The sequence below is a fragment of the Mesoplodon mirus genome (assembly GCF_964341445.2).
Source record: "Mesoplodon mirus genome assembly, chromosome: 19".
Taxonomy (NCBI): Eukaryota; Metazoa; Chordata; class Mammalia; order Artiodactyla; family Ziphiidae; genus Mesoplodon; species Mesoplodon mirus.
The window spans coordinates 60,418,084-60,428,397 of record NC_138995.1 but is presented as its reverse complement, the minus strand read 5'-3'; the positions used below and the strand labels follow the sequence as shown (position 1 = coordinate 60,428,397).

At 39.5% G+C, this 10,314-nt stretch overlaps 1 protein-coding gene across 2 annotated transcripts; it reads right to left on the bottom strand.

Moving 5' to 3' along the window:
- Positions 1-923: 923 nt before the first annotated feature.
- On the bottom strand, positions 924-9,903 carry LOC309794920 (uncharacterized protein). 2 transcript variants are annotated; one of them, XM_082606866.1, is made up of 4 exons: positions 9,883-9,903; positions 9,570-9,657; positions 6,281-6,407; positions 924-2,882 (listed from the first exon to the last, which is right to left on the bottom strand). In XM_082606866.1, exons 2-4 carry the CDS (start codon positions 9,582-9,584, stop codon positions 1,453-1,455), a joined length of 1,572 nt encoding a protein of 523 aa, XP_082462992.1. In that variant the 5' UTR covers positions 9,585-9,657; positions 9,883-9,903; the 3' UTR covers positions 924-1,452. The 2 variants fall into 2 exon arrangements, with proteins under 2 accessions (XP_082462992.1, XP_082462993.1); XM_082606867.1 differs by lacking the exons at positions 9,570-9,657; positions 9,883-9,903 and having other exon boundaries at positions 6,240-6,293.
- Between the last annotated feature and the right edge of the window lie 411 nt (positions 9,904-10,314).

Genomic DNA, 10,314 nt, shown 5'->3' with positions numbered 1-10,314 from the left:
TTTTCGTCAACAAGCTGCATTAGGAAACTAATGAAATGATATATACAGACAAGTCCAAGTCATCTATGAATACCTCTAGAATAAGTGAGACTAGTAAATTCTAAGGATACAAGATCAACATTCAAAAATCTATTGTATTTCTATATAGTAGCAATTAACGCATGGAAACAAGGTAAAAATAACATGTCCGATTATTCAAAAAAGAAGTAGAAATGTGTTAATCAAACAAAACGTTGACGGGATTTTGATGCTGAAATCTATAAAATATTGGTGAAAGAAACCAAAGATCAGACAAATAAATAGACATACTACAGCCATTTATTGGAAGGCGTAATATAGAAATGATGTCAAATGATCGCAAACTGATAGACAGGCTTAATGCATTTTCTATCAAGATATTTTGTAGGCACAAACAAGATTTTTCTAAAACTTATATGGAAAGGCAAAGGAACTAGAATAGCTAAAATATCTTAAGAAGAATAAATTGGTTGGAATCACTCATTCAATTCAAAACTTCTAATAAGATAAAAAGTAATCAAGACTGATATTTGTGGAGTGAGACATACAGAACGAGGGAACAAAACAGAGAACCCAGAAATAGCCCCACACAATTACTTGCAACTGAGTTTTGACAAAGGTACCAAGAAAACTGAATGAAGCAAGAATCTGAAAAAATTACACCATATCAACTGATCTTCCATACTAGGAAAAAAAAAAAAGAAAGAATCTCCACCAAAACTTCACACCTGTACAAATATTAGCTCAAACTTGGTCATAGCTTTAAACGTGAAATGTAAAACCATACTACTTTAAATTATAAGAGATTTAGAAAAGAAACCACAGGATAACATCCTCAGGATCTATCTATATATCTACCTAAGTTTTAACATATTTTGACTTTTAATTTTATTCTGCAGTATGCAATATTTCAGACTAAACTTGAGACTTAGTTAGTCCTCATGTGAATGCTCTGATGTGGATTCTGTTGTGAAAAGTCTTGAAGAAATGTTAAATATTCATTACGTTTGTAACGTTTCTTTCCATTATGAATTCTTTGGTGAATCCTGAGGGGACACTGTTGCTTAAAGGCCTTTCCACATTCAGTAAATTTCCCTGGTTTCTCTCAGGTATAAATCCTCTCATGACATCAAAGCCATGAATGTTTAATAAAAAGCCTTCCCACATTCATTACATTTGTAAGGCTGCTCCCCAGTAGGAATCTTGCGATGTTCTGTAGTTTTGATCTACAGATGAGAGCCTTTATACACACATTACATTCTTGTGGCTTCATCAATGATGTATATGCTGATGTCTAGTGAGTTGCGAAGTCTGTACAAATCCTCTGTCCTATATGTTACACTGATGTAATTTCTCTTTAGTGTGGACTCTCTGGTGTCAATCCATGCTTGAATTTGTGTTATTTTGCCACACTCGTTACATACATTGGTCAGGTTACTCTCTAGCATGAATTCTCCGATGACTTACAAGGCTTGAGTTTTGAGTGAAGACCTTGCCACACTCACTGCATCGGTAAGGTTTCTCTCCAGTGTGAATTTTCTTATGTCTGTTGAAGTTTGAGCAATGAATAAAGGATTTGCCGCACTGATTACATTTGTAAGGTTTCTCTCCGGTATGAATCCGGCGATGACTAGGAAGGCTTGAACTCTGACTGAAGACCTTGCCACACTCATTACATTTGTAAGGTTTCTCTCTAGTATGGGTGACCTGATGATAATTAAGACTTGAATACACACCAAATGCTTTGCCGCACTCGTTGCATTTGTATGGCTTCTCCCCAGTATGAATTCTCCGATGACTTATGAGGCTTGAGTTTTGAGTGAAGACCTTCCCACACTCACTACATTTGTAGGGTTTCTCTCCAGTGTGCATGACCTGATGTCGAGTGAGGTGGGACCTCTGATTAAAGGCTTTGCCACATTTATTACATTTGTATGGTTTCTCTCCAGTATGAATCCTGCGATGATTAGTAAGGCTTGAACTCTGACTAAAGACTTTGCCACACTCATTACATTTGTAAGGTTTCTCTCTAGTATGGACAACCTGATGATAAATAAGACTTGAATACACACTAAAGGCTTTGTCACACTCACCACACTGGTAGGGTTTCTCTCCGGTATGAATTCTGCGATGACGTACAAGGTGTGAACTGTAACTGAAGCCCTTACCACATTCCTCACACTTGTGATGTTTCCCTCTTGTGTGGATTCTTTGATGTCTAGTGAGATGTGAGCTCTGATTAAAGGCTTTGCCACATACATTACATTTGTAAGGTTTCACACCTGTGTAGATTACCTGATGGTTAGTGAGATGTGAGCCATGATTAACTGCTTTGTCATACTCATCACATTTGTAAGGTTTTTCCCTAATGTATGCTTTCTGGTCTTGTGCGAGTAATGAAGAATGCCAGAAATCATTCCCATATTCATTAAAAATGTTGGTTTGGACACTGGGAAGAATTCTCTGAAGTACTGAAAATGAGGAACCACTGTTGTTAGACTTCTCAACTTGATGATACGCATAAAATTGCCCTTCAGTTGGAAATATCTGCAGTTCGGCCAGATGTGACTGAAAGCTTAGTCCGAGCCTGTTTTCAATAGGCTTGTTTCCTTCATCTCTTCTACCATGTTGATCTCTTCTACCAGTAAGATTTTGTTTACAGGTGACAGGCACTCCTCTGTAATTTCTTTTGTCACTTCTCCACTGGTACTCAAAGTCATGCATATTTTTCTGGATTTCCCTATAGCCATAGTCCTCAGTCTCACAGCTTTCATGTCTTTCCAACAACACTGTTTGCAACATTTCCCCTGTATGACTGTTCTCTTTTGGTGCTGATTCCTTGATCACACATTTAAGAGAGGTATCTACAAGACATAAAGAATCGTATGTCTCCTATTAATTACAGTTTGGAAAGAAATATTTCATATTGAAGAACATAATATCATATCAGAAGTACTACATATTTTGAACAGTTAAGAAATGTTGCAACCATGATCTTCAGTTTTTAGGAACACAAAGGGAATGAGATTCTTTCATAAAGAAAGGGTGGGACTTCCCTGGTGGCACAGTGGTTAGGAAGCTGCCTGCCAATGCAGGGGACACGGTTCGATCCCTGGTCCGGGAAGATCCCACATGCCAGAGAGCAACTAAGCCCATGCACCACAACTACTGAGCCTGAATTCTAGAGTCCGAGAGCCACAACTACTGAGCCCACGTGCCACAACTACTGAAGCCCGCGTGCCTAGAGCCCATGCTCCACAACAAGAGAAGCCACCACAATGAGAAGCCCGCGCACTGCAACGAAGAGTAGCCCCCGCTCACCGCAACTAGAGAAAGCCCACGTGCATCAATGAAGACCCAACGCAGCCAAAAATGAAAAAATTAGGGAAAAAAAAAAGAGAGAAAGGGTGATTACATGTATTTCAAATTAATTTTAGGGAAGCCTACTTTAAACAATCAATGGCTGAAACACCCATAGTGTACCCATGTTAGCCCTGAAAGAGGGGTATTTTTGTACCATGACCCCAAAGCACATACCACTTCACAGAAAACATATGGCGGTTTCAGATTTGAAGAGATAAAGATATTACACATATTTACTGCATATCGATTGTGCACCAATAAATGCTAAAGCACAGTACTCTAATGGTAAGTAAGCCATAATTTTAACTAATGAGTAATATAAATAAATGGCAGTTTAGAAGTGGAAATGAAGTTTAATAAAACAATGTTATAAAAATACAGTAATTCTCTGAATACCAGTTATAAGAGTCATAGAACTATATTCACTCAGAATGGCCATTCTGCAACACTAACCAGTGATGTGAGTCAGTTATACTGCATAATACCCACTGAAAAGCCATCATCTATAAATCATAATGAAAATTAGCAAACAGTGATAAAACATGATGGAAAAGAATGTATATATGTGTAGGTATGACTCAGTCACTCTGTTGGACAGCAGTAATTAACACAACATTGTAAATCAACTATACTTCAATTAAAAAAAGAAAATTAGTAAATAAAACATTCTAGTAAGCTATGATAAAACCAGGGTATAAATAATAAGTAACCGCAATTATACGAAACTATTGTTTGTGAAATTCTCAACAAATCCTTCTGAAGAAAAAAAAAGCAAGGGCTTCTGTTCCAGAACCAACACAAAACGGGAACTGAAATTTACCTTAATACCACTGACTTTTTGAAAGAGAAAGACAAATACCATGTGATATCACTCATATATGGAATCTAAAATACGGTACGTGGGACTTCCCTAGCGGTCCAGTGGTTAGGACTCTGTGCTTTCACTGCTGAGGGTGAGGGTTCAATCCCTGGTGGAGGAACTAAGATCCTGCAAGCCACACGGCAAAAAAAAAAAAAAAAAAAAAAATGTACAAATGAAACAGAAACAGACTCACAGACATAGAGAACAGACATGTGGTTGCCAAGAGGGAGGGTGAGCGGGGGAGATATGGATTGGGAGTTTGGGATTAGCAGATGCAAACTACTATATACAGAATGAATAGACAACAAAGTCCTACTGTACAGCACAGGGAACTATATTCAATATTGTGTGATAAATCATAATGGAAAAGAATATAAAAAAGGATGTATACATAGGTATAACTGAATCACTTTGCTGTACAGCAGAAATTAACACAACACTGTAAATCAACTATACTTCAATTTTTTTTTTTTTTTTGGCCAAGCGGCTTGCAAGATCTTAGTTCCCCGACCAGGGATTGAAACTGGGCCCTCAGCATTGAGAGTGCAGAGTCCTAACCACCGGACCTTCAGGGAATTCCCAACTATACTTCAATTTTTTAAAAGTTTTTTTAAAAAGACACTGTTAAGAAAATGAAAACACCAGCTATAGACTAGGGGAAAGTATTTGCACGATAGATATCTCATCATGGACTTGTGTCCAGGTTATAGAAAGAACTCTCAAAACTAAGAAAACAAACAATGTGTTTTGAAAAATAAGCAAGGGAACTATATTCAATAACCTGGGGTAAACCATAATGGAAAACAATGTGAAAAAGAATGTATATGTATATATATAACTGAATCACTCTGCTGAACAGCAGAAATTAACACATTGTAAATCAAGTACACTTCAATTAAAAAAAAGAGAATAAAAAAAAGTTAAAAAGCGTAGAGGCTAGGGAGTAACGGGCATGTGGGCAGTGTGTGTACTTGCCAACATGTGGGAAGATAAATGCATTCGGACACTTAAAAGTGACTTAGGAAAAAAGAGAAACTGACTTAGCAGGTAGCATAGTATTGTCTCATTCTTAACTATAGGACATGGGGCAAAAAGGAAGAGATCTAAAAGGAAGGGAGTGCAGGGACTTCCCTGGTGGTCCAGTGGGTAAGACTCTGCGCTCCCAATGCAGGGGTCCTGGGTTCAATCCCTGGTCAGGGAACTAGATACCGCAAGCATGCTGCAAGTAAGGAGCCCGCATGCCGCAACTAAGACCCGGCGCAGTCATCAATCAGTCAATCAATGGGAGGAAGTACAATGATGAGGGAAGAAACCAGGTCTAGAAACACAGAGTAGAATAACTGCTGCCTGGGGCTGGGGGTTATGGAAATGGGGAGAGGTTGATAAAAGGGCACACAATTTCCGTCACAAGATGAATGAGGTCTGAAAATTTCACGTATAACTTGATGACTATAGTGGATAATACTATAAAACTAAAATGTGCTATGAGAGTAGAACTTAAGTGTTCTCCCCAAGAAAAAAAAAAAGTATGTGAGGTAACTTATGTTAATTAACTTGATGGGAATCCTTTCACAATGTATATGTGTATCAAATCATCGCGTTGTACACTTTAAATATATTACAATTTTATTTGACAACTATATCTCAATAAAGCTAAACAAACAATTTCAAAAATTCACCCACTGATTGTGTCCTAAACGCACAGAGCGTAGTATAATATGCAGACATCTAGCTCTCTTCCAAGAACTACTGAATCAAAAGCACAGGGGTAGAAAAGAGGGAACTGGATATTTTAAGTTTGCCATAAGATTTTATGCATATTTAAGCTCTGGAATCACCCTTGATCATGAAATGGGAAGATCATACGAAGAAAGGACAAGTTCAAAGTCCTCATGCTACCTTATGAAGCTTTTCATTTCTGAGTCAACAGGGCTTTGATCTCAGGCAGGCAAGGTAGGGGTTCCCAAGAGGTACACAAGGGAAAATGCAAAGATACCCAAGGACAGGTCCCAACTGCTGGAGGGAAGTTATCCTCACCCAGGGAGATCAGGTTCCTGTAGGTCTCCAACATCACGTCCCTGTACAAGGCCCTCTGAGCAGGGTCCAGGCATTCCCACTCCTCCTGAGTGAATTCGATGGCCACATCCTTGAATGTCAACTGTGCCTGAAATGAAAACACATTTCACCAACGGGCCATGAGGAGAGTCCTTATTTTCACACAAAATGAGAAGAGGAGAGAGAGGGGAAAGGATCGATTAGACTGAAGTGAGTATTGTTACAGATCCACTTATGGTATTTTTGAGCAAGTTATGTGTCCCTAATTTTGGTTTATTATACTTTTCCATAAGAGGTTATGACAGCCTCTAAATCAGTGTGGACTTCCCATTTTTGTGGACAATACAAGAAACACACACAATCAACACAGGATTATCTGAATAGAAATGTGAGATATGCTCCACACACCAAGTTATATTCAATGTCTAGAGGAACAAGAGCAGGAATGACGTCTTCAAAGATGACAATGTCTATAGTGGCTTTAAAGAAACTGTGATGACAGCAACAGTAATCTCAAAAAGTGTTTGAACACTTCTCATGTGCTACGCATTCCTCTAAATGCTTTGCATGTACTAACTCGTATAATAACATAATACCAAATTAAAAAATATCTGACCCAGCGATCCCACTACTGGGCATATACCCTGAGAAAACCATAACTCAGAAGGACACAGGCACCCCAATGTTCACAGCAGCACTATTTACAATGGCCAGGACATGGAAGCAACCTAAATGTCCATCAAGAGAGGAATGGATAAAGAAGATGTGGTACATATATACAATGGGATATTACTCAGCCATAAAAAGGAATGAAATTGGATCACTTGTAGAGACACGGATGGACCTAGAGACTGTCATACAGCGTGAAGTAAGTCAGAAAGAGAAAAACAAGTATCATATATTAATGTATATATGTGGAATCTAGAAAAATGGTATAGATGATCTTGTTTGCAAAGCAGAAATAGAGACACAGATGTAGAAAACAAATGTATGGATACCAAGGGGGGAAAAGGGGGGGAGTGGGAGGAATTGGGAGATTGGGATTAACACATATACACTATTGATACTACATATAAAATAGGTAACTAATGAGAACATACTGTATACCACAGGAAACTCTACTTAATGCACTGTGGTGACCTAAATGGGAAAGAAATCCAAGAAAGAGGGGATATATGTATATGTACAGCTGATTCACTTTGCTGTACAGTAGAAACTAACACAACATTATAAACCAACTATACTACAATAAAAATTAATTTAAAAAATTAAAAAAATTTTTTGAAAAGAATCTAAAAAAGAGTGGATACATGTATAACCGATTCACTTTTCTGCACACCTGAAAGTAACACAACATTGTAAATCAACTATATTCCAATAAAATTAAAATATTAAACTAAAGAAATAAACAAAACAGAGAGAGACTCACAGACATAGAAAACAAACTTATGGTTACCAAAGGGCAAAGGGGGGTTGGGGGTGGGGATAAATTAGGAGTTTGGGATTAATACACACACTACTGCATATAAAACAGATAACCAACAAGGACCTACTGTATAGCACAGGGAACTTTACTCAACAGTCTGTAATAACCTACATGGGAAAAGAATCTGAAAAAGAATTGATATATGTATACGTATAACTGATTCACTTTGCTGCACACCTGAAACTAACACAACACTGTAAATCAACTATACTCCAATAAAAATTATTTTTAAAATATATAAACAAGTAAAATTTTAAAAAACATAATAAAAAGATCTGGTGGGTGGGGGAGGGATAAATTGGGAGTTTGGGATTGACAATACACACAGTGCTATGTTTAAAATAGATAACCAGGGACTGCCCTGGTGGCGCAGTGGTTGAGAATCCGCCTGCCAATGCAGAGGACACGGGTTCAAGCCCTGGTCTGGGAAGATCCCACATGCCGCGGAGCAACTAAGCCTGTGCGCCACAACTACTGAGCCTGCGCTCTAGAGCCCACGAGCCACAACTACTGAGCCCGCACGCCTAGAGCCCGTGCTCCGCAACAAGAGAGGCCACCACAATGAGAAGCCCGCGCACCGCAATGAAGAGTAGCCCCCGCTCCCTGCAACTAGAGAAAAGCCCATGCGCAGCAACAAAGACCCAACGCAGCCAAAAATAAATAAATAAATACATAAATTTAAAATAAAATAAAATAAAATAGATAACCAACAAGAACCTACTGTATAGCACAAGCGACCCTGCCCAATACTCTGTAATCACCTAAATGGGAAAAGAATTTGAAAAAGAACAGATACCTGTGTATGTATAACTGAATCACTTTGTTGTACACCTGAAACTAACACAACATTGTTAATCAACTATACTCCAATATAAAATTTAAAACAATTTTTTTAAATTAAAAAAAAAAAAAAAAAGATCTGGTCCCATCCATCTTAAGGCAGAGACAGCTGTATCACCGACATTCTAAGAAATTTGCCTCAGGTCAAACTGCTAAAGATGGTAGAACAAACATATAAACCCAGGTGTTTAGATTCTGAATTTAAATGTAAAGAATTTAAGTCATATAAAAGCATCAAAGGTACATTGACAGAGGGTTCCCTGAGGAAACCTGAAACAAGTTCAAGGCTAACAACCTAGAACTACATAAAATGTCATCATGCAGACATGCACACACACGCACATACATGTTACTCTTTTTATAACTATTTAACTCATTAATGTCATAGTGTAGAAAAAATTTAATGCAATGAAAAATACATATGATGTAATTTCAACAACTAAATAATATATAACTATTTATTTATTTATTTATTTGTTTGTTTGTTTGTTTGTTTATAATTTTTTTGGCCGCACCACGCAGCTTGTGGGATCTTAGTTCCCCAACCAGGGATTGAACCTGTGCCCCCTGCAGTGGAAGCGCGGAGTCTTAACCATTGGACCGCCAGGGAATTCCCATACCTAACTTATTTAGAAATAATGATATGTATTTTATAAGAACCATGGGCTTGAGCATCCATGCACTCATACACACACATATACACATTTAAATTTACTGAAATAAGAGTTGTCTCTTGATGACCACAATGGAGCTTCTTCAAGTTCCACATCACTGGGTCCTCATGAGACAGAATCTAAGTGGAGATGACAGGCTCTGAGGGAAGGACCCGGGTGACTGTGACTGTACAGGTGTCAGGCAGGACACTTCAGAGTCAGACAAGATCAGTGAGTCCAAAGAAGGGCATTTCAGGAAGGACAGAGAAATCAACTGAGAAAATGACTTTACCTGAGAAAGAGCCATTCCTGACTCCTCCTTCTCTCCTCTCCCTCCTCTTCAGGGCTTCTTCCTCAGGCAATGAGTCTTTCAAGTCGACCTTGAAAGTTGAAAACAGGCTGTTTAATGCTCAGAATCAACACACCCCCTTCCTGAGTCACCACCACACACACAGGGAAGCCCTCAGCATGTGGGACAGACAGTCCTCTGCTGCCCACTGTCCCAGGAGGGGCTCAGGACAGTAACTCCCACACAGAGACCAACAAGGGAGTTTCCAACCCTTTCCTTCAGATCACGCTCCCCTCCTGGTGAGGCCCTCACATACCCAGCAGCAGCGGGCACCTCAGCGGGACCCGGCGATCCCCTGCAGGTCACAGACCAGCCCCGATCCATCCCCACGCAGAGCAGAGTCCCCTTGCCTCTCCCAAGGGCTCATCTCAGCCTCAGAAAGGGAAGATCCAGAGCCCTGGTGCTCAGTGCAGGCCACAGATCAGAGTCCTTTGGGGGCACCTTAAAACATTTCTGGGGCCATGCCCCACCCAGCTAAATGGGACGAGACTCTTTGATGGGGGGAGGGGTACAAAACGTCTGCAAGATGCCTCATCCGTCTAATGTGAAGCCGGGAGGCAAGCCGGCCCGTCTCCACCTTCTTTGTCTCTTTTCGACCCGTGGTGAACTGCTCTCACCAGGACTCAGCCAGTGGAAGGAGCAGCAGCAGGAGGAAACGTGCAGAGCGGGCGTCATGGACCAGAGGTGG